Genomic DNA, 21,152 nt, shown 5'->3' with positions numbered 1-21,152 from the left:
TTTATCTAAGTATCGCTTTTATCATGGCGGACTTGGATGAAGCCGCGATCAATAACCCCTCTACCGGAGGGGGAGGCGCCGATATCGATCTGTCGGACGAGACTCAGGACTTTCGCATGCTTAGCAATCTTTCCTTGTTAGTTGCTACAGATGCACCTATGTTAAGTACCTTGAGATTGACTTGCGCAGCCTGACAGACTCCACCGATGCCTCCCTCCCAAAGCGCGGCGAAAAAGACTTTGAACCGAACCCCACCCTCTACCAAGCCGACATCCTCTCCGCATCGCGGCAGGCGATGCACAATGCTCTCGCATACCCTCGACTGCACCACCCGAAAAACAGACTGCTCGGTGTCTACGCGCCGAACGGGCCTGCCCCTCCTGCGTCTCAGAAAACCCTTGACACCGTCGCCGAAACACCTTCTACGGAGAAGCCAGCCCCCGCTTCAATCGGCGCACAGGTATCGCCAGACGCATGCGTTTACGTGGCGAACCCGAAGGGACAATTTTTCAAGTCACTAGGGCATGCAGATAGATGGGGTCGGGTATGGCTTCTTCCTGAAGAAGCTTTGTACCTGCTTGAAAGAGGTAGTCTGGATATGCGATGGCCTCGCTGTTCTGTCGGAGACGGAGACGAGAACGATATTGAGGATTCAGGCATCCCAATGAGCTTGCAGGCTGCGTATGCGTGTCTCATCGGGCGTGGCGGTTTGACAATGGAGAGGTTCTCTGTTTTCACTGGGCTAAGGCGATTGGGTTATGCGGTTATTCGAGCACCCGGATGGCATGGGCACGAGGTTGCGCCAGCCACGGAGCCGCCGAAGCCAAAGGGGCCTGGGCTAATTGGAGTCTTCAGTAACTTCCTCAAATGGCTATGCCATCCTGCCCCAACCACGACAATGGGACCTGTAGCTGGCCTAGGGTTCCATCGCAGCTACAGTACGAACATCAATCCGTGTGTCATCGAATCCTGCTAATGCTTTCACAGACAACATCTACCGCAACCTTTCCATCATTCCCTTCTACGACCCCACCACTGTCTCAGCACCTTCACAAACAGAGCAGCCCTACATTGTCGTATGGCACGTCTACAAACCATCGACGGCCTTCAAAAAGTCGGCTCCACCCAAGCCTGACTTCAAAATCGCAGTCATCAACGCCCGAACAGATACCAACGTGCCCAGATTATCCCAAATTGGCCCTCTACTCGAAAGCACGCCCTTAGATCCACCAAATCCTGACAGACAACTCTATGTTCGGCTACGCAATGGATATCGGAATGTCATTCTAGCTGTAGTCGACCAGGGCGTCGTCAGTTACCTCCGCATCGCCGATTCTGCTTTTGGGAAGGAGAAGCTCTACGCGGCGCGACCTGCTGGTGGGAACAAAAGAGCAGGACGAGGTCCCCCCAGACACAACAAGAAACGTTGATTGATTGCAATGTCAGCCAGATGACTGAAGAATCTTAGGGCCAAGTCAAAAAGGCAATGGCCACAAAAGTTTTGTCTCCCCGAGAATGAGGCCAAGAATCCATGCGAGTTGGATCACGGCTGAAAGATGGGGATGCTACTCAATCTACCATCTTCATTAGAGCTTCCAGCCATGGTATGGACTGGTCGCAGATGCGAAGATGGTTGCACTTACGGTGCTGGGCTCCTCACGAAAGCATCGAAACCCAGCCATATGATGCTGGAAAGAGAAATGAAAGAAGGGAACACCAACAGCCCGCCCGGAAGGCCACGGTTCATGGAACAGGAAATTAATAGTGAAAATGAGTCCTCCGTATATGCCAACCCGCGGAAACGCCATCTTAACGTAATATATCCCAAATAAAACCCCGCATAAAATGCTGCAATGTCTTCTAGTAATTCGTGTTCGTGAATCGTGTCTCGATGATGTCTCTAAAACGACTCAGTTAGTCTCAATCTCAAGAAATCCAACCACAACCATAAGTAGTTGGTAGCCGGTAGCCATCAAGTATCTCGCGCGTACCTCACTGCTCATCCCCTCACGCATCCAAATAATCCGCCGCTATCAACAACTCCAGACAAAGCTCCGGCGGAATGTCCATATCCGGTACATTTGTCTGGTTCTTGTTCTTCTCGTTGTAGCAAAGGTACTCGCAGATCTTTTCGAGGACGACACCGCTTAGGTTCTCGAGGACGCAGCGGCCGCTGAGGGCTTCGGAGAATTTACCTGCGCGCACAGAGAGAGGCATGTTAGCAAGACTGATTAATTGAAGAAGAGTGAGTTGTAAGTAAGATAGATGGCACTAACTGGACGGATCAAGCATGCGCCGTATCGTCCCGGAGATACATGCTGTGCTGCGCGGAACGATGAACTCGAAGTTGTCGCCTGAGACGAGGGTTATGAATTCGTGTTGTGGGGTGTCTGAGGAGGCCATTGTGGGGGAGTAGTGGCTGGATTATTTGGTGTTGAGTTGAGGAAATTCGAGGAGGCAAAGTGAGGGACTCGGAGAAGAAAAGATGGCGACGGCGCGACTTTGTGGTCTGTGCTGAAGCTCCGCTCCGCTCCACCTCCGCTGCAGCCTGCGTTCCAGGCTTCCTCGGCTTCTTTCCGATCAGATATGTTTGGAGTTTGGACAGAGAAGTGTAGAAGGTAAAATACTTTATTGGGTTCAAGGAGTGAAGCTGATACTAACGATTCGCACAGTCGAATGCATTCACTTGAATCTCCGTTACTTGATCTCAATTGAACGGATGCAGATCTGAGGAAACAGCGCTCCATACTTCAGTCATCTTAGCTTCAGCGTCTCCATCATAGCGTCAAGATGCATCGCATATACACGCCTCCCCTCCGCGCAAATCCCGCGGCCAGGAGGTTAAACATATGTCTTATCCAAATTCCTTCGCAAACCCGCACATTCACCTCCTACACCCCCACCCCAAACAGCGCAACATTCCATCCCTCAAACCGCCTTTCAGGCCGGACATGCATGATCACAGGTGGATCCTCAGGAATCGGCTTCTCAATTGCAGAGCGCTTCCTCAACGAGGGCATTGACCGCATTATCCTCGTCGGACGGTCCTACGAGCGCTTGCTTCGCGCCGCAAAGCAACTAGAGCCTGCCACGTTCCAATCACATGCCATTGCCGACGCGACGGATAGTGATAACGGCATTGCTACGAAGGCACCAGAGGGCTATCAGCAGACTGGTGGTGATATCCCACCAACACAAGGTACAGTCGTCGAAATATCGAAAAGAGTCAACCTGCTAGTAGGCGACATATCCACAGCATCAACCTGGACCAAACAACTCGAAACGGCCATGACGCCCGTCTCCATTCTCATCAACGCAGCCGGGATCTCAACGTCTACTGTCCTCCCGCGCACAGATCCGGACGATATCTCGCAGGTGCTAAGGACGAACCTTGAGGGGTCACTACTCACTTCGCGGGCCCTTGTGCGCGCCTCAATTCGGAGTCGGATGGGGAGCAAGAATCGCGGGACGGACGACGTACCACCACCACCACAATCCAAATGCATTATCAATATCGCCTCTCTACTTGCACTCAAGGGTGGGACGGGTGCTGTCCCCTACGCGGCGTCGAAAGCGGGTGTTCTTGGTCTAACGAGGAGTCTTACCGTTGAGGTCTCGAAGTCGCTTCGGGGGCAGGTTATTAGGTGTAATGCGATTGTGCCGGGGTATATTGAGACGCCTATGATTGCTGGTTTGTTGATTTCCTTTCTTTGCTCATCCATTAACTGGCAATCGAAGGAGGTAAAAGCTGACTTGGTTTTATAGATTTTAGCGAGGGCGAGAATGCCAAATTGAAAGAAGAGATTCCGCTCCGGCGCTTTGGACAACCGCATGAAATTGCGGACGCGGCGGTCTTCCTGGCGCAGAATGAGTATGCGAATAACTGTGTAATCAATCTAGATGGGGGACTTAGTGCGCTGTAATTACGCACTGCTTCAAGTACTAGCGATGAGAGATATGTATGTACGATAAGTGGAAAGAAGATTTCAATGACAGGCCGTAGAATCTATTCTCGGCGGATGCGCTCGAGTTCGTAACTGAGAAGTATGTTACAGGAGGTAAATGGCACCATGTGTTGAAGATAGAAAGAGAAAAAGGTAGCCAGCCCAAGATCAAAGATGCCCCCAATTGGAAAACAAGAGAAGAAAAAGAAGAAAGTTACATGTCAATGGCCGTCGGGTTGCTGTTGCGCATGCAGTTTTGTGCTCAATCATCGTCAATGAGGATAGCACCTCCGTCGGACTCATCTAGATTAATCGGGTGTGCTTTGTCGACACCATCTGAGATGGATACCTCCGCCACGCGCTTGGTAGGAGGGTCGCCGTTGAGCTCGGCTTCCTCAGGACCGCGTTTTCGTTTTCCTAACGTTCCATTGACCTGATCGGCTTCCGGAGCCGGGGTAGGTGCCTTTGGCTTGCGTGGGATTTCGGGTACCTTGTCGAGCACAACAATTTGCTCCTCTGCTGATGATTCTTCAGATGATGGCTTCTCCACAGGAACGACAATGAGTTGGAGGTTGACCCGTGGTTGATCATCTTCGTCGATGACTGTAACAAAGCTTGAATATTCGACACCGAGATCTGAGAGCTTTTTCGGGAGGTTATCGTCGAGATCTGGGTCATAGATGGTGCCCTGTTCGGTATTGATGGAAAACTCTTCTCCGTACTCGAGCTGCTTTCTAAGAAGGTTCTCGACGAGGTCATTCAACGAGGCGCGCGTCAAGTCTACCTTGACCTTGACATAAATAGCAGAACAGACGGGACAGTTAGGGTTGGGCGAGTTCAGGGGTTCAGAGTTTATTGCACGTGCCGCTGAGCGCTCAAGGAAGACCTATCGGAGGGGTTAGCATGCCGATGGGCTCGCAGTTGGATCAGTCTTACCATCTTCGCATGCTCATAATCGCCTTTCAGGACCTTGAACGATTGAAGGACACAAAGACCTGCCGCCATCGCGTTCGTGGTTGCAATTGCTGGGATGATGTTACCCGCCATTTCTGAGTGTCCAAGTGTCAGTGAGGTGCATTGTACGTTTGGGACATCAGGTCTTACGCTTCGTATCAAATTTTGACTTCGGTTCGATGTCGAAGATAGTCGCGCGTAAGTTCGCACTCGCCGTGACAAAGTCCAACGTATCAACGTCGTCCTTGTCAAACTCCATGATTGCCGACGAGTCGCCGTCGTCCGACTCTTGCATCGTTTTTAGGCGCTTGCTCAACCGCTCCAAACTATTTTTCCATGTCAGCAAAGCTTGGACGAGGAAGTTATCTAATCAGTAAAGCTAAGCCCTACCTGTCCTTGAAAACAGCCAAGTTCTCGGCCAGTGTCCACACCCTCTGGTCAGTCAAAGAGATGGCCGACTCTACAGTAGACATTGCCTCTTCTAGTTTGTCGAAGTCCATAGGCTCCGGAGCTTTTCGTGTCTTCCACATGTCTTCCATTCCACGCAATCGGGTAATGTCATCCTTGAACACTTTCTCAAAGACCTTTCGAGTGAACTCGGGGGAGCCCATTGACTGGCGTATTTTCTGCAAAGCGATGGCTTCCTCCTTCAAATTCTCGATTTCCTTGGCTGAGAAGACGTCAGACGCTTAAATCATACAAAGGTTGAAGGACGTCACAAACCATTATCGGCATCTTCAGAATAGTCCATAGATTCTGTGTCGGCCTCGCTGGTTCCAAACAGTTCACTTCGAGCGGTTAGCTAAGCGCATCACACAGGGAGGCTTCGTCACATACGGTAAAAGATAGCTTTTCGCCCAAACGATGCAGTGAATCGGTTGACTTGGCGTGCTTCGGATGGTGCATACAGGGAAAGACTTGGGGACCTCTTTAGAATTGCAATCGTAACATTCCGTGACACCCTGCAGCCGTTAGCATTATTGTTCTTCAAGGCCCCGCGAGGTATGTGCTCACCTTTTTAATGACTTGTACTTGGCCATTGAAGCCGGTTGTTCCACTCTCTATTAAGGGCACATCGGCGGCCAAGCACATCTTATTCACATGACGCCGCGCATCGAGGTTGTCGAGCGCGTTGAACACGACATTGAAACCCGCAAACCAATCCACGCCAAACTGGCTGTCTTTTACATTCGCATGATAGGCTTCGATCTTTGTGCTAGGCTGGAATTTCTGCGCGACTTCCTTGGCAACCTAGTATGACCGGTCTTGTCAGAGATGTCTCGGTAACATAGCGCGACGGGGACCAACCGACTTGCGCCAGGTCGGCAAAGGAACAGTTGTTGAAGATGGTATAAGACGCAGGAACGTACGAGTGCTTTTGACTTCTTGATGTGCTCGTAGCGGAACAGGAATTGGCGGTTGAGGTTGCTCAGGTCTATCGTATCGAGGTCGATAAGATGGATTTCGCCGAACCCGGTGAGGAGGAGATTCTTAAGCAGCTCGCAGCCGATACCACCAGCGCCGACAAGTAGGACTCGTGACTATAGATGCGTAAGAGCCAGAATTTTAGCCAAGAGATCATAGTTTAGACTGAGTTGCGAAAAGACGAAATGCAAACCGTAAAAGCAAGGACGGTGTTCGGGTACCTCTTTGATGCGCCTAGCTTGCGTTCCGAGAGAGCGCTTCAGATGAGCGTCGCGGGCCATGGTTCGATACTCAGTGGACACAACAGGCTGCAGACTGATTCATCGCAAAGTGAAAGTTTAGGGGTGTGGAGATTGAATTGATGGTATGAGAGGGAGGAAGTGAGGGCAGGGCGGCTGAACACAAGGGAGTAGTAGGAAGAAAGAGAGGCAGCCCGGCTGGAGCTCCGGAAGTAGATGAAAGAATGACGAACCGCCGACTTCAAACAGCCCCTCAACTAGCTCTCGGAGCTGGTAACTAGCTAAGTGAGCTCCTCTCAGCGTCAATGAATCTCCTCAATGGGTAATGGGTTTTGAGAGAATAAATGGCAGTTGAGTTCTGGGACAAGGAACAGTGATGCGACGCTCTCGGTACTTCTTCGTAGTTACCTTGGCCAGGCCCGTCGCGTTGTCCGATGCCGCCCCTCAGTGAGCTATGTATAGAAGCACCAGGCTCACAACATAGTCAGTGGTAGACCACAAAATATCAAATTGCCTTTCTTAGACAGAAAACAGAGGCAAAAAGTGGCATTTCAGGAAAGCACACCAGGGGATCAAAGCTTGTAGCTCTCGGGAGGTCGCAGTATACTGGGCTGCATTCACCGGCCACTGCCTGAGCAGGTGATAGAAGAGACAACAACTCAAATCCCCTCTAATTATATCCGTCTACAAGATAGAGACAGGTGAGAAGCCATCTTATTTGACATCATTCACTGGATCCAAGCGCCAGAAAGTGAGGGCAGCATTGAGTGTCTCAGCTCGAGGACATAGCACAAATGTTGCCTGAGGCTCTTATCTGTGTGACTTCCTAATTTGTCCAAGTGGAATATCCGTGCACTGCTTATGTAAACGTGCATAACTCACTATGATCATCAAACAAAGATTCCTTGCAATAATTCTGAATAAAGAGCTGTCAAACACATAAAGATTGCTTGTCGGGCAAATAATCTGAATTCGAAGATTCTCAATTCTCGAAGATTCTGCAGAAACTTCCTTGGATTATTTAGGTTGGTGGTGGCTGTCACGGAATGCTTGGGCCGCGGAGCTCTTGAATGATCTCCAAAATTATTGCTTGGGTCCATCCGTGAGCCATACTAACTGATAGACGAGCAATCGTCCTAAGACACCGTGGACCAGGGCTGAAATTTTGCAGCCCAACTACTAGTCTCGTTAGTTACCCCTTTCCTCAGCGAATTGCCCAGATTCTTTCTCTCTTTCTTCCTACCTTCCCTCGTCCTTTACGTCCCGTCTGACAGTTCTAGGGAAGAAACAACAGCACAATCGCCGCCAATGTCTGACGATGAGGTAGACCACGAGCTGATCGCACTCCTCCGCAAGTCGCTTGGTTTAGGAGGAGGCGCCGCGAACCCAGGGGCCGCAGAAACCAAGGTCCTCGAGAACTCCCAATACGTCTTCGACAATGCCATCGACGTCGCCCTAGATCCGTCCAAGACGAAGCAAGCCGCGGACACAATATGGCGCCAGATGCAGAAGAAGGAATACTCCACTGCCAGCTGGTCGGAGCATGAGCTACACCCCAAGGCAAAGAATGAGGCCACTGTCGACTTTATCTTCACAATGGACTTGCTGAATTTCAGTTTCTGGTCGGCCGAGTCGGAGGAGAAGCGCTTTTCGATCGAATACCGAGGGAAGAAGTGGACTGGTTATTGGAGCTTGGTTGCTGCTTTACAAAGGGCTTTGGATGAGGATATCGGGATTACGAACCCGGAGTTCTGGGTCAATGAAGAGGAGTGCACGGAGGACCTAATCAAGCATGTGTTCCGCTCCGCAACGGATGAGGAAATGCCCTTGCTCAAGGAACGTCTCGAGTGTTTGCGCGAAGCCGGACGAGTCATATGCAATGTATGTTGATAGGCGCTTTTCTTGAAGCCAGCGATACCAATAACCCATTCCCTTCTAGGACTTCGACGGAAGCTTCATCAATTGCATCTACAGCGCCAACCACTCAGCCGCCTCCCTAGTCAATCTCCTAGCTGAGAGCTTCTCGTGCTTCCGCGACGAAGCAATTTTTCAAGGGCGCCGGGTCCGCCTTTATAAACGCGCTCAAATCCTGGTCGCGGATCTCTGGGCATGTTTCGACGGCGAGGGCTACGGCGAGTTCCAGGACATTGACAAGATCACCATGTTCGCCGGTATGCTTCCCTATAGACTATACTCCGCCCGTTTCACATACTGATTGTGTTCAGACTACCGCATCCCCCAAATGCTTCACTACCTCGGGTGCCTGATGTACTCACCACCACTCGAAACACGCATCCGCAAGCAAGATGAAATCCCCAGCGGCTCCAACTGGGAAATCGAACTCCGCGCAACCAGCATCTGGTGCGTTGAGCTTATCCGACGCGAGATCGAGAAACAGCACCCAGAGGTCGCCGCCGCAAAGACGAACGGCCAGGCGCAACAGAACGGATACTCTGACCAAGTATTATCGCACGTCAACGGACACTCGCGAGAGCCCTCTCACTCTCAAAATGGTACGGACAAGGACACAGATATCCCATCTCAACCACCAAGCCCCCAGTTCCGCCGCCACAGCCGACACAGTAGTTCCAGCAAACCGCTGACAGGCAAAGGCGTCGGCATCAACGCCATCCTCATCGATTTCTTCCTCTACGATACGATAAAAGAGCTTGAGAAGGACGGGCAGGAAACTATCCCGCATCACCGGACGAGGAGTATCTGGTATTGATGTCTTCAAGTCGTTTCGTCGCTCTTCTACTGCCGTATTATTCTCCTTTCGCCGCTCGTTGTTTCTCACTATACCCCCTTTGATACCTGTCCATGGTTATCGGACTTATAGACTTGATTGGTTTTTATTGTTAATGTTGGGCTCTCGGCGTTGGAAGCAGAGATTGCGGGGCGTTGTTTCTTGAGGGTACGGATGTTGATCGGATAGATAGATGTGACGATAAACAAGAATGAGAGTGCCGCGAGGCCAGGGTATCATGGTATTAATGCTCAAATGCCTCCTACATATTTAGCCCACGTTCAATTTGTTGCTCCAAGCATCGAAGCAGCCGCAGCCCGAGCCTCAATGTCTGCCTTCCACTCAATGTAGTCCTCCCTCCGCTCCGGACTAAGCCAGTCGACGCGATCTTGCATCATCGTTCCCAAGCCAGGGAGGAGGCCACGCCTCGAGACGTCCCCAGCGGCAAACATGCCTCGATCACCAGATGCAGGTTTCAAGCGCTTGGCGTTACGGTTGTCGTTTGCGTCGCCGCCATCAGAGAGGTACTGCTCGTCGCCATCTAGGTCTCCGGCTTGCGGGATGTTCTCGAACCACTCTTTACCGTGGGCCCAATCTTGTTCCATGATGAATGCAATCCACTGATCGACGTCTTCGCGGTGGCGGCGTTCTGAGTGTGGGAGGCCGAGACTCGTTAGTGCTGTTTGGCGCATTTCGGCAAAGGTCTTCTTGTCCATTTTTCTGGACCTATCTTCTGACCCATCGGCAGAGGTATCACTCGATTGCCGACGGCGTGCAAGAGCTATGAAATAAACCGCTACAACTAGCGCGTTTATAATTTCTTTGAAATCTTCCTCCTTCTCTCTGTCCTTCGCAGTCAGGACAGGTTCGAGGAACTCTGTTGCTTCTTCATCAAGGTCATCTGTAGAATCGACCAAGTACAGGACCGAAGATACACCTGCGAATATATGCGGAGGAAGTATTCTTGATATAGGGGGCCTGGACCACGTGCTCATCCGTGGGGCTGGTGTCGATAGTATCTTACATACTGTCCGAATGGACGACATCATCCACGCCGGCGCATCGGGTATTTTGGTAGAGGTCAAGTGACCGTTAGTATTGGCCTTGATCTGTCGTTGTCCGAGAGGTTCCTCGGTGTTTGTGTGAGTCCGTTTCAAAGGCGTAGGTTTGCTTGGCGTATTCTCTAATCCTCGCGGTGGTGCCGCTGCTTTCGATGGAGTCCGGGTAACCCTTGATTGTTTCGTAGGCGTTGTCGGTACAGATCCTGCGCGAGATGGTGTCCCTTGGGCTGATGCACTTCCTGTCCGCCTAGGGCTCGACAGACTCAAAGATTGTTCAAGAAACGAGTAGAGCTTTTTGTAGGTTCGGGGGGGACATGGCGGGTGGCCGAGCAGCGGAGGTAGTTGGAGTGTGCGTGCGAGCCTATGAAACGTAAAGAACAGTCAGTGAGGTTCATTCTGAGGGTAAAGGGTCACGAAATATGAATAATGACCTTTTGCAGGCTAATTCGGCGCAAGCGAATGGACGCGCGATCTCCTCGTCCGGCTTCAGACTTGAAGCGAGACTCCGAGACTGCGCGACAAACGATAGTGCAAGGCTTCGAAGCTCTGGAGGAATATCATTTGCATGCGTAGGTAGCAAAGTAGCCAATGCCTGCTCAACAGGCCTGTTATTCATTCTCTTAGAGCTTGTGATGGTCTCCGGAGGTGGTGGTTGAATTGGATGCGGAGATGAGTAGTAGATCTTCTCAAGTGCCTAGAAAATCAATGAACACAGCTGTCTAATGCTTTGGCCTTCAACAGACGGCGTTATCACAAGATTGAGTTCCAACAGAGTTGTTTGAAGGGGTGGTGAGGTCCAAACAGGCGCAACTTCCTGTACCCTCTAATGTCATGTGACTGGCGCCTTTTCTCCGCAACGCTTCATTCCGCGCGACATCAATTCCGCATCTTCATTTCGGAAACACTACGATTATACCTCGACGATGTCGGTTACAGTGAGTATTCAGTCACCAGCGCTACGTCCTGCGTCTTGCTCCGAAACTAACATATCTGGATCTCAGCTCCATACCACACAGGGAGACCTAAAGGTCGAGCTCTTTTGCGAAGCCGTCCCAAAAACCGCAGAAGTACGTATTGGCGCGATCAACATCCGCTGCTTTGCTCACTTTCCGTGTTGATCATGATTTTATATGTGCAAAAAGCTGATAAGAGCTCTCTCTAGAACTTCATCGCGCTCTGCGCAACCGGCGCATACAATGATACACCCTTCCACCGTTTGATGCGGGGCTTCATGATCCAAGGCGGCGATATCTCCCTTGGACCAGCTGGGAAGTCACAAGAAGGAACGAAACCCATGCTTCCGTTCGACGATATTCCCAAAGGCGGCACCTCGATCTACCACCCCTCAGCGCTCAACCAAGAAATTCATCTTCCGGCCCTGCGACACAACACGCGGGGTATCCTCTCGATGGCGTCTCGACCGGTAAAGAATCAGACTGCACCCGGCTCGCAGGGTGCTACAGGGTCTACAATCAATGGAAGTCAGTTCTTTATCACTTTTGCGGCCGCGCCGCATCTGGATGGCACGAGTACTGTATTCGGAAAGGTGTTGAATTTGACGGCGCAAGATGAAGGTGGTGACATTTTGACGAATTTGGAGAAGGCAAATGTTAAGGTTGATAAAAAGGGGAGGGTTGTTCAGCCGAAGGCAGGCGAGGAGTCAGAGTACGAGCCGCTACGGATCAACAAGGTCACGATTCATGCAAACCCTTTTGCTACCTGAGTGATAGATCCCGAGCTGTGATTGACCATGTTCGACTCGATTGACCTGCCAGCAATACGCAAGGCAGGAACCATTGCAACAGCATTCGCAATATAAGACAACGCAAGCAGACGTGTCCCGGCCGGCGGGGTGCAGATCTTCGCCATTCATCCAGTGTCAAAAACCCATCATCTGTTCCAGGTGTTGTCAATGCTCGGCATTGATGGCTTCGTGGGCTTTTCAGGCAGCTCTTGCCGGGACATGGTTCCACCATAATCTCTGTGGCCGCAAAGGCGTGGCCTATCGACTACAATGAGAAAGTATGTTGGAAATACAAATTAGCGATCTTCCAGACAGGGAGTGTCTTGAATGCGAAATGTGAACTTCGACAGTTCTACTCATAATTATAATCTCTAACCAACTTTTCTGTACTTTAAACCATAATACAGGTCCTCATCATCAATGTATCATCAACCCCTGATAAACACCACCGTTCGAGTACCAAAAGCAAATAAAAGATCAAGCACCACCATGCTCACAAAGCCAAGAAATCGTAAAAACATCATAGATCATAAAACTGGAGACGACGCAATGTCTATGTGGGTATCGTTAGATCATGACTTGTTTTCCGCTTCCTCCTTCTTGTCCTTGTTTTCTTCGTCCTCTTCGTACCCCTCAACCTTCATGTCCTTTAGACCAAGCTCCTCCTCTTCTTCCTCCGTACGAGTGTACTCCTCGGTCTTCATTTGGGGATCAGGCTCGGGAGCACACAAGTCCTGGACGTAGCTGTTGGCCATGGGGTCCTCGAGCGTCATAACAAACTTCAGGTCACCCTTGATAGCAGAGTCAAGGCGGCTGAAGAAGCGGGCCCACTTCTCCTTGTCGGACTCGGCCATACTGTCACCACCGCTTTGCGTAGAGTCGTCGACGTCGTAAATCTGGCCCTTGAGCTGGTCGCGGATCTCAGTGAGAAGACCCTCGACGGTCGTGAATCGTCCACCTAGAGTACCGGGCTGGACGGTAACCTCAAGCTGCTCACTGTACAGCGCGCAGGTGTCGGACTTCAGGATATCACGGTGCAAATCGGTAATGGTCTCCACGCTGATTGTGATGCGCTTTCCCTTCTCGGGGACTTCACCACCCGTCTTGACGTCGCTGGAGCGGTAGCCGCAGTGGTCGCAAACGTTACTCCAGATGTAGACTTCCTTGAAGTACGGGATGTCGACCTTCTGCATGTTGACGACGCAGTTCTTGGAGCACGCCGGGCATTCGGCAGGGAGACTGTAGACCTTTCCGTCGGTGATGTCGAGGTCCTCCGGGTTACCGAAGGCCTCACCCTCAGCCTTGGCAGCTTCAGGGTCGGCCGCGATTCCGAGTTCTTCGTTTTGCTCGTGGGTGCGGGGGTAGTCGCGGCGTCGGTAGTTACGTCCAGTGTCGTTGGTCGTTGGCGCAATCCAAGAGTTACCCGTGGGGTCATCCAGAGAAACGGTGAATGGGTAGCCCTCGCGGTCGAGGATCTTCTGGAGGTTGTCGATGAGAGGCGCAAGGGCGTCGTGGAGCTCGGGGGCCTGGACCTTTCGCAGCGGTTGCTCGCTCGATAGCGATTCGTGAATCTTCTGAATGACACCCTCCACAGTAGTCAATTGACTCTCACCCTTGGGCATCTCGATACCCAGCGACTCGACCTTGAAGATGGAGACGTCGCTGCGAATGACCTGACGTTGGAGGTCGTCCTCGTTCTCGACGTCAAGTGTGTATACCGTACCCTTCTCTTGGATCTGACCGGCGGACTTAACGGAGTTGTCCTTGTGATAACAGTGCTCGCATTCGAATGACTCTAGAATGATATCGCGGAAGAAGGGGACGCGGAGGAGCAATAATCTGGTCATTCCCTGATCACGGCGTTAGACCTATCGCTGCAGAACAATGTTGCGGGCTCCAGTAAACCTACATTCTCGTGGCAGTTCATGCACAGACTCTCCACCTGCATAACACCGGTCTCCTCATTTCTCTCAACGAGGTCTCCAGGCTTCTGGAACTGAGACTCCTCCTGCGTCACCTGCTGATCGTCGGCGGACATTGTTGCTAATATATATGCGCAACTGGCGAGACAGTAAACGAAAGATGAACCTGGTGTATAGGACACAAGGTATTAGATAGTCCCGGGAAACAGAGGAAATGATAAACAAGGAGAGGCAAAGCCGTCAGTTGGGCCGGAATGTTCTTGTGCTTTCCACAATCGAGCCGTGGCGGGGCTTTTTTTTTTCTGGAGGGGTTATTAATCGGAGATAAGGCGGGTTAGTCATATCGATAGCTGTTGACGCCTGAGGCATCAACATGGAGGGCGGACCATTCTGCTGCCGAGCTATTTCCTAGAATGAATAGAGTTCACCATAACGAGATCAACAGGACGACTAGGCTGTGGGACCTGGGTAGCATCGCTATGTGGCAGAGCTCTCAATTTGTTCTATAAATATGGGTGACCCGGCGAGGGTTAGAGCAGCCTTTGCTGAGGCAAGCGCATTTCTAAGCCCCGTTCTTCTCCGAGGCATGCAACTATGGGCTCTTAGCCACTGATACAGGAGTGCTAACTCGGACCAGATGAGGTGCAGAAGTCTCGTGGGAAGTCACTGATAGCGATCCTGGGCCAAGACTCTTCCGAGTCCTCAGAAAATGCATCAGTTAGAGCAAGCGTCATTGGCAAAGCTCTGGACTTGCTCTCTCAAATTCACACGGCATTTGTCACTCCCGCAAACGATGCAGAGCTGAGCTCTCAAACGGACAACATCCAGGAGGACCCTAACCTAGAGGATGCAAAGCGGCGCCGCGTCCTCCACGCACTTCTTGATCTGGTATCACTCGAAGGGATCTACCCTTCACTTTCAACTGGCGTGGGAATCCCTCTACAGCAAAGAGTGATATCCGTCCTTCCTGCAGGTGTGATTGCGCAGCAGGCTGCCCCTGTGCATGAAGAGCCTCAAGATGCTTCTCTACTGCGTCGTATCATGATAGAGTTATCCAACATCTTATTCAATCCTAGGCCTAGCATTCAACCTGTGATCAGTGGTCGAATTCTGAGTGATCTCATAAGTGCCTTGTCTGAGCTGAGCTATAATCCAAAGCTTCCAGATAGCAACGACAAATCTCAAACACGCCAGATGCTGACAAAGATAGTTGAAGAGTGCGTCCCTCAAATGTCACTGTGTTTGCAGATACTGACAGGCTCTCAGCACAGCAACCGCTAGTCTACTACCGACATTGTCCGCTTTCCTTCAGTCAAGCCCTGCTCCTTGGTTCAAAGCAGTGATTACGGGATTGCTTTCCAGGGTACCACTGCGTGAGAATGGTGTGGTTCAGACGATAGTCTTCCTCGCCTCGCAATTTGCCCCATCATTGGGGCACGAAGCCCAGGAGCAAACATCCAGTGGCCCGCACCTGACTGTCAACGCTATCATGCACGCATCGCGGCTATTGTCATCTGTTCCTCAAGGAATGGAAGCCGAGACCTATTTCAGGGTCATTGGCCCACAGCTACTGGCATTGATCTCTGGGGAGGATCCAGATCTGCGGAAGGCCGCTGCATATATTGCAGGTAACGGAATCCTCGGCAAGAGAGCGTTTGGTGCACCTGGAAGTATCGGACATTCTATATTTCTGGAACCCATCTACAAGGCTCTGACGGGATCTCTTGATGAAACCTCGTGGACGTTCATTACGCCACAACAAGGAATTTCTACCTCGGCATCCGAGAGTGTTCTGTCCAGTGAGTCGGAGGTGCTACTGGCAATCAGTAGACTCAAGACATTGGTTTTGCAGCCTCCAAATCCTGGACTCGTCAAAAGGGTTGTCTCCCCGATCCTCCTTCCGCTCTGGGGATTGGCGTGCTTCAGTATGCAACAGCAGCTCAAGGTGTTTCACGATGATGTGATGTTAATCCTACAGACGTACTTTGGCATATCAGTCGGGTTTCTGCCCCTGAGGAAAATTATCGACAACTTCCTCTACAACGGTGGCTTGACGTGCGCTTACAGCACAAACTCATCGAATCACATCATTCTGAAGAAGCCAGACCCCCAGGATTCCGGAAGCAATCTAGTTGGCCTCATGGATGATTTACAGTCCCGAACCAAACTCTTCACGAGCTTGTTGGAGGCTGACCCGAGTCGCGATGAGCAGACAGGCGAGGTCTTCCTTTATGTGAGCGAGCGGTGGCTGACGCAACAGGCGAGCGATGCTGCTGCACCGAATAACTCTCAGTTACGCCCCGACAATGAATCTGGTAGTATCATCCAGAAGCTAGTCTGTGCCAAACTAGCTGAGACACTTCTAGACACCTTCAAAGACACGCTCTCTCGCCGACCCTTGAAAGTACTTGAACTTATTAAACATATACTCGATGGTGAGCTTGCCTCAACCAGAATCCGATCAAGGCAAACCTTGGGAAATGGATCTGGAAAGGTGTCGCTATCATCACTGGCCAATATCGTGTCCACAGACGAAGCCGACTTAGAGGAGGCCACCGAGTCTGATTCTGCAGAATCCCTCCAAGTTGTGTTCAGTCTACTCTCAACAATCGTCGCATCACCAGAATTCTCCATATCAAAGGACACGAGCGAGATGCTCAAAATTATCAAAGAGAAGCTAGACCTGCTTCTACCCCATCTATCATCGTCGCTGTCGAAATCAGGAACAACATCCTCTATGCTGCTTGAGATCCACCTCGTCTCCCCAGAACAGCAGGAATCGAAGGGAAAATCAACCGAAACTCCAGATTTCGAGATTCATCGCCGCGCCCTGATGAATCTCAACTCAGATCTTCCACCAGTACAAGCCGAAGGATTTTCTCTTCTGTCAGACTTGATCAAGAAATCCTCACCAATCCTCGATATCCCATCCACACTAACACTCCTCTTATCCATCATCACCGACTCCACCGAAACAATCGCCAATGACGAATTCATATACCTGAACGCCATCAAGCTCATCGGCACATTAGCCTCACGCCACCCACGCACTGTAGTTAAGACCCTAGTAGAACGATACATCGACAGAAGCGAAGCTGCAACACTGGGCCAACGCCTCAAAATCGGCGAGGCCCTCCTCCGCACCGTGCAAGATCTTGGCGAGGCCCTCGCCGGCGAAACAGCAAAGGCCCTAGGCGAAGGCCTCATATCCGTTGCCGGCAGAAGAGCACAGAAACCACAAGCCCAGGCCGCCCGACAAGCAACGCTCGAAAAAGAACGCCGCCAAAGGGAACGCGAAGAACGCCAAAGACAGAAAGATGCAGCGTCAGGATGGGCCCTCTCTGCGCCGAAGATCCTCGAGGAGATCATCGATGGCGAAGAAGACCCTGACAAACAGACACCCGAGCAAGTTGCGCACACCGCAAACATAATATCTGCCTGGGCAGCCGGTTCAGTGCGCGACGAAGAACCAGATGACTTGCGTGTTCGTGCCTCGGCTCTCTCAGTCCTTGCAACAGCCGTGCAGACAAATATCATTGGCCTGGGTCCAGCAACCCTGTCATCGGCCGTCGATCTCGCCCTCGCAACATTAACACTCGAACCAGACGACGAGTCCGCTATCCTCCGCCGCGCAAGCGCCGTTCTCCTCCTCGATATTCTCAAATCCCTCGATGAAGCGCGTGAGAGCCGCGGGACGCAAAACTTCGGCTTCGGATTCACCCTTGCTGATAACTCGTCATCCGCTTACCCTGGGCCAAGCGAGGGCTCTATCGGTAACATCCCGCATATGCTCCGTACGCTTGCGGCTGTCGAATCCTGTGAGACGGACTCGATTGTCCGTGGACATATCCGTGTTTTGACGGAAAGTCTGGAGGCTTGGATTGAGAAGTCGCTTCTTTGGGGCGTTGGGCGAAATCCTGGGGCTGAAGCGGATGACCCGCGGTTTGAACTTGGCGATCAGATTGCTGGGCTTAGTATCAATCCTTTGGCTGGGCGGGGCGAGGGGGGTAGACCGCGTATTGAGGAGATTGAGTAGCCGGGTCTTAGATACTCTGTTGAGAGGATTTCTTCGGAGAATATTCGGAAGGTAGATAGTCACAGGTTTTTATCGATTGTCCAACGGAAAAGGAAACGTTGGGTATCTCTATCGTAACTTTTTGAGTGAAATACATGCAAGGCAGAGGATCGCAGAAGATTGAAACCCTTATCCGTGTTCATGTCCATGTCCATCTCATAGGATAGCGCCCCGTTGGATAAATTTGCGCAAGCAGAATAGCAAGACGCTGTGCGGGCCACAGACCGCAGCAAGATAAGTGATGGTATCGTGAACTGCGAGTAGTATACAGCATATTTTTACCAGCGAAACAGAAAGTGGTGTTTCGTTTCGTTCATTCCCATCGAGATATGATTCGAGATCCAGCTTTCAAATAGAGAGAAAGGCAGCCTACCATTGGCGTCCACCACCACCACCGCGCCCACGCCCACGCCCAAACCCACGTCCATAGCTGCCTCCTCGACCGCCGCCTCCACGTCCACCCCTTCCGCCCCTACCACCACGGCCACCGGGCCTACCAAACGAAGGGTTGCAAGGGCGAGGTCCCGCTGCAAGTCTAGCCTGGCGCTCCTCATCCGTCAGGTAAAACTTGTTCTTAATGCCAACGAGTTCACAGAATGCCGCAGTCTGCGGGTTGTTGTACTCGGGAGGTTGCTCTTCCGTGGTGATGGGGATCTCGGAGTCATAGACGGGTGCAGTCTGCGTGAAGTTCTCTGGGACATCGAGTTTCCCCGGCTTGACGATATTTTCTTCGACCCATTTCTCTTCTTCTGCAATTAGGGGTGCGTAGGTTGCTTCGCCTTTGTCGTGGGGTAGTTTGACGTCTGGGCTGCCTCCATATTGGAGTTCTGAAGCAAAGACGCGTGTGATTGCTAGCCATTCTTTGTCGTATTGTAGGCGGAAGGGGCGCTGTAATGAAGATTTAGGCTGAGTGTCTTCTGTCTCAGAGATGGCGGGGATTTCAAGGAGCTGGAGGAATTCGCGGTTCGGGAGGCATTTGTCGAGGGCGAGGAAGTTGGTGGTCTTATTTGTGATTGCTTCGGGGAAGGGTAGAGTATTTTGGGTGCGTTGGGGGGCTGGCTGGGGGGCGGAGAAGCTGCTTGGGAGTAGTGCTCTAACGTCGTCTGGAACTTCCGAATCGGCCGGTTTGGACACATCTTGAGGTGGTACGCTGGTCGTTTTCTCCGTTGTGGTCTTGTTTGTAGGAGGCTTTGCTGGGGCAGAAGATGGATCAAGGTCCGAGTCGCTATCCAGGTCTAGATCTATCTCATCTGAGTTTTTGACTGGCTCTGGATCATGCTGGAGTTTTTGCTTCTTGGCCTCACGCGGACCACTGCGTTCGATGCCTGCTGGCTTGCGGCCAAAGCCTTCAACATCCGCTTCAACTTTGCGCCAGGTCAAATTATGCTCAATGGTCGGTGTCACGTTACTCTGGTTCTTTGAGTGCTCGGACAAGTAGCGGTCGTTCTCTTCCGCTTCGTTTTTTGCGGCAACTTGATGGAAATTTTTCCACGCCGACAGCAATTCCGGGGTGTTTCCGCTGCCTTGCGAGGGCATGGCTTCGACCGGCTGTGGATTTTGCGGCATTGACATGGGTTCATTTTCGTTCGTTACGTTGGAGGACTCTCTGGCATCTCCATAATCTTGTTTGCCTTGTTCGTCTTGCGGATATGACGGTACGTCGTGTCGGGGGACAGTGCGGTCGGGCTCGGGCGCTTGGCTCGCTGCATCCTCGTCTCCTAGTACCATGGTAGTAAAGGAGGCGCCATCGAGGCCGAATTGGTGTTTTGAAGGGTTGTCATTCAGCGGAGTATGTTGGATGGAGGCTGCAAACTTCACATGAAGATGCGCAGAAAACCAATAGGCGGGGCGTAGTCGCTGGAGAACATACTGTGCAGCCTGATTACCCAGTCTTCCGCTCTGGGAGTCTTCCCGGAAGAAGGGCTTTACACTGAACAGTTGCTGCCAGTTGCCGGAGTACTCAACTTGTTTAGGCCAGTCGTGGGACAGGCCTACATCCACCTGTGTGCGGACCTGGAGCAATTTTCGGATGTCAAGTTCTCGCACATGGTAGATACTTCCAAGCTCATCTCGGTTGTATGGGATTCTCTCGAAGTGAGGCTTCCTGTAGTCATAGCCTTTCCATATACCGGAGAAGCCAGCAATGCGGAGCGACCCAAAGCGAACGACATTGGCCGCTCCTAGGAAGTAAATGTTGGGAGCGACCCATCCCCCGTAGTAGAGCTCAAAAAGATGATTGCTCGCTTCATGATTCCCGCCAATAAAAATCGTTAGATACGGGGCAGTCCTCTTTCCACTGTAGTATTCATGGAAGTCTCCAACCTCCTTGTACTTTGTCGGCACAGACATACAAGCCATATCATTAGAGTTGCGGACCGCCTAGCTGATGGTTAGAGCCTGAGTCGAAGGAAGCTGTAAGGAAAGCCTAAACAGAGCGAACCTGGAAATCACCTCCAATAATCAACAGATCTACCCCATCCCACCCCTTGAGCGACGCAGCTTTCTCAACTGATGCATATATGTCGTGCAAACAGCCATGACCCTGCGCAATTGTGTGTGTTAGTAGCCTGGAACACCCCAGAATGATATAATTCGTAGGTGAACGTACGCATCCTTCTACGGCAACTCGGACCGACGGCGTAGTTGAGTCGGTCATCTCGATGTTTTCAAGCAGCTAGGAAAGCTGAAAGAACTAAAAGAGTTGGTGGAGCGCGAGAGTCGAGGAGTGGAGCGTTTGCTACAGAGTAGAACTTTTCCGTCGAACGCAAATGGAGAAGGGGTTCAAGGAAAGGACTCTGAGGAAGAAAAGAGTTGATAGAGTAGAGGCCCAGAAGAAGAAAGGAGAAAGTAAGGAAAAGAGATAGTGTTGTTGAGAGGATAATGAAGGATGAAGAGGGAGGGAGAGGAGGGTGGAAGGGTCGGGGAGTAGATGTTGTGTTCTGGGCTTTGGGGAGCCGCAGCTTTGGTTTTCTCCTGTACAACCACCTCTTCACTCTGCCTTGCATATCTTGTCCCATCTTCGCACCCTCATTATCTGCCCAG

General features: G+C 51.5%; 8 protein-coding genes across 8 annotated transcripts; 4 read left to right on the top strand and 4 right to left on the bottom strand.

Moving 5' to 3' along the window:
* Positions 1–23: 23 nt before the first annotated feature.
* On the top strand, positions 24–3,923 carry BDV14DRAFT_192067 (uncharacterized protein; the record flags this gene model as incomplete). The annotated part of the gene is made up of 6 exons (XM_073771583.1): positions 24–136; positions 190–938; positions 1,060–1,310; positions 2,111–2,217; positions 2,913–3,691; positions 3,766–3,923. 6 exons carry the CDS (start codon positions 24–26, stop codon positions 3,921–3,923), a joined length of 2,157 nt encoding a protein of 718 aa, XP_073624707.1.
* Positions 3,924–4,064: 141 nt separating this feature from the next.
* BDV14DRAFT_119662 (E1 ubiquitin-activating protein ubaB) lies at positions 4,065–6,947 on the bottom strand. Its single transcript, XM_073765866.1, has 9 exons — positions 6,545–6,947; positions 6,269–6,439; positions 5,913–6,149; positions 5,736–5,860; positions 5,622–5,686; positions 5,289–5,568; positions 5,049–5,224; positions 4,881–4,993; positions 4,065–4,830 (listed from the first exon to the last, which is right to left on the bottom strand). Exons 1-9 carry the CDS (start codon positions 6,602–6,604, stop codon positions 4,207–4,209), a joined length of 1,851 nt encoding a protein of 616 aa, XP_073624706.1. The 5' UTR covers positions 6,605–6,947; the 3' UTR covers positions 4,065–4,206.
* An 819-nt stretch (positions 6,948–7,766) lies between these two features.
* On the top strand, positions 7,767–9,440 carry BDV14DRAFT_119642 (queuosine 5'-phosphate N-glycosylase/hydrolase). The gene is made up of 3 exons (XM_073765864.1): positions 7,767–8,443; positions 8,502–8,733; positions 8,788–9,440. Exons 1-3 carry the CDS (start codon positions 7,871–7,873, stop codon positions 9,288–9,290), a joined length of 1,308 nt encoding a protein of 435 aa, XP_073624705.1. The 5' UTR covers positions 7,767–7,870; the 3' UTR covers positions 9,291–9,440.
* BDV14DRAFT_119646 (uncharacterized protein) lies at positions 9,440–11,146 on the bottom strand. Its single transcript, XM_073765865.1, has 2 exons — positions 10,801–11,146; positions 9,440–10,730 (listed from the first exon to the last, which is right to left on the bottom strand). Exons 1-2 carry the CDS (start codon positions 10,983–10,985, stop codon positions 9,590–9,592), a joined length of 1,326 nt encoding a protein of 441 aa, XP_073624704.1. The 5' UTR covers positions 10,986–11,146; the 3' UTR covers positions 9,440–9,589.
* A 121-nt stretch (positions 11,147–11,267) lies between these two features.
* cyp5 (putative peptidyl-prolyl cis-trans isomerase) lies at positions 11,268–12,389 on the top strand. The gene is made up of 3 exons (XM_073765862.1): positions 11,268–11,304; positions 11,371–11,436; positions 11,532–12,389. Exons 1-3 carry the CDS (start codon positions 11,293–11,295, stop codon positions 12,090–12,092), a joined length of 639 nt encoding a protein of 212 aa, XP_073624703.1. The 5' UTR covers positions 11,268–11,292; the 3' UTR covers positions 12,093–12,389.
* Positions 12,390–12,432: 43 nt separating this feature from the next.
* On the bottom strand, positions 12,433–14,324 carry zpr1 (zinc finger-containing protein ZPR1). Its single transcript, XM_073769824.1, has 2 exons — positions 14,023–14,324; positions 12,433–13,963 (listed from the first exon to the last, which is right to left on the bottom strand). The coding sequence occupies exons 1-2, from the start codon at positions 14,149–14,151 to the stop codon at positions 12,686–12,688; spliced, it is 1,407 nt and encodes a 468-aa protein (XP_073624702.1). The 5' UTR covers positions 14,152–14,324; the 3' UTR covers positions 12,433–12,685.
* BDV14DRAFT_119615 (RTP1/Tango6 family protein) lies at positions 14,254–18,275 on the top strand. The gene is made up of 3 exons (XM_073765863.1): positions 14,254–14,619; positions 14,673–15,252; positions 15,302–18,275. Exons 1-3 carry the CDS (start codon positions 14,547–14,549, stop codon positions 18,069–18,071), a joined length of 3,423 nt encoding a protein of 1,140 aa, XP_073624701.1. The 5' UTR covers positions 14,254–14,546; the 3' UTR covers positions 18,072–18,275.
* Positions 18,276–21,025, bottom strand: BDV14DRAFT_119607 (RNA lariat debranching enzyme). Its single transcript, XM_073765861.1, has 3 exons — positions 20,719–21,025; positions 20,551–20,652; positions 18,276–20,489 (listed from the first exon to the last, which is right to left on the bottom strand). The coding sequence occupies exons 1-3, from the start codon at positions 20,764–20,766 to the stop codon at positions 18,480–18,482; spliced, it is 2,160 nt and encodes a 719-aa protein (XP_073624700.1). The 5' UTR covers positions 20,767–21,025; the 3' UTR covers positions 18,276–18,479.
* Positions 21,026–21,152: the final 127 nt, after the last annotated feature.

This window comes from Aspergillus stella-maris, assembly GCF_047715825.1.
Source record: "Aspergillus stella-maris strain CBS 113639 unplaced genomic scaffold BDV14scaffold_60, whole genome shotgun sequence".
NCBI classification, from domain to species: domain Eukaryota; kingdom Fungi; phylum Ascomycota; class Eurotiomycetes; order Eurotiales; family Aspergillaceae; genus Aspergillus; species Aspergillus stella-maris.
The sequence above is the reverse complement of the archived record's forward strand: the minus strand, read 5'-3'. Positions and strand labels throughout refer to the sequence as shown.

Coding starts and splice junctions, on each gene's coding strand:
- BDV14DRAFT_119646 (XM_073765865.1), bottom strand. CDS start 10,985: ATGAATAACAGGCCTGTTGAGCAGGCATTGGCTACTTTGCTACCTACG. Junction 10,731..10,800: donor GCCGAATTAGCCTGCAAAAG/GTCATTATTCAT, acceptor TACGTTTCATAG/GCTCGCACGCACACTCCAAC.
- BDV14DRAFT_119607 (XM_073765861.1), bottom strand. CDS start 20,766: ATGACCGACTCAACTACGCCGTCGGTCCGAGTTGCCGTAGAAGGATGC. Junction 20,653..20,718: donor GAGTTGCCGTAGAAGGATGC/GTACGTTCACCT, acceptor ACAATTGCGCAG/GGTCATGGCTGTTTGCACGA. Junction 20,490..20,550: donor TTATTGGAGGTGATTTCCAG/GTTCGCTCTGTT, acceptor ACCATCAGCTAG/GCGGTCCGCAACTCTAATGA.
- BDV14DRAFT_119662 (XM_073765866.1), bottom strand. CDS start 6,604: ATGGCCCGCGACGCTCATCTGAAGCGCTCTCTCGGAACGCAAGCTAGG. Junction 6,440..6,544: donor AAGCTAGGCGCATCAAAGAG/GTACCCGAACAC, acceptor ACGCATCTATAG/TCACGAGTCCTACTTGTCGG. Junction 5,225..5,288: donor TTGGCTGTTTTCAAGGACAG/GTAGGGCTTAGC, acceptor ATGGAAAAATAG/TTTGGAGCGGTTGAGCAAGC.
- BDV14DRAFT_119642 (XM_073765864.1), top strand. CDS start 7,871: ATGTCTGACGATGAGGTAGACCACGAGCTGATCGCACTCCTCCGCAAG. Junction 8,444..8,501: donor CCGGACGAGTCATATGCAAT/GTATGTTGATAG, acceptor ATTCCCTTCTAG/GACTTCGACGGAAGCTTCAT. Junction 8,734..8,787: donor CAAGATCACCATGTTCGCCG/GTATGCTTCCCT, acceptor GATTGTGTTCAG/ACTACCGCATCCCCCAAATG.
- cyp5 (XM_073765862.1), top strand. Junction 11,437..11,531: donor CCGTCCCAAAAACCGCAGAA/GTACGTATTGGC, acceptor AGCTCTCTCTAG/AACTTCATCGCGCTCTGCGC.
- zpr1 (XM_073769824.1), bottom strand. CDS start 14,151: ATGTCCGCCGACGATCAGCAGGTGACGCAGGAGGAGTCTCAGTTCCAG. Junction 13,964..14,022: donor GCATGAACTGCCACGAGAAT/GTAGGTTTACTG, acceptor CGCCGTGATCAG/GGAATGACCAGATTATTGCT.
- BDV14DRAFT_119615 (XM_073765863.1), top strand. CDS start 14,547: ATGGGTGACCCGGCGAGGGTTAGAGCAGCCTTTGCTGAGGCAAGCGCA. Junction 14,620..14,672: donor AAGCCCCGTTCTTCTCCGAG/GCATGCAACTAT, acceptor AACTCGGACCAG/ATGAGGTGCAGAAGTCTCGT. Junction 15,253..15,301: donor CTGACAAAGATAGTTGAAGA/GTGCGTCCCTCA, acceptor ACAGGCTCTCAG/CACAGCAACCGCTAGTCTAC.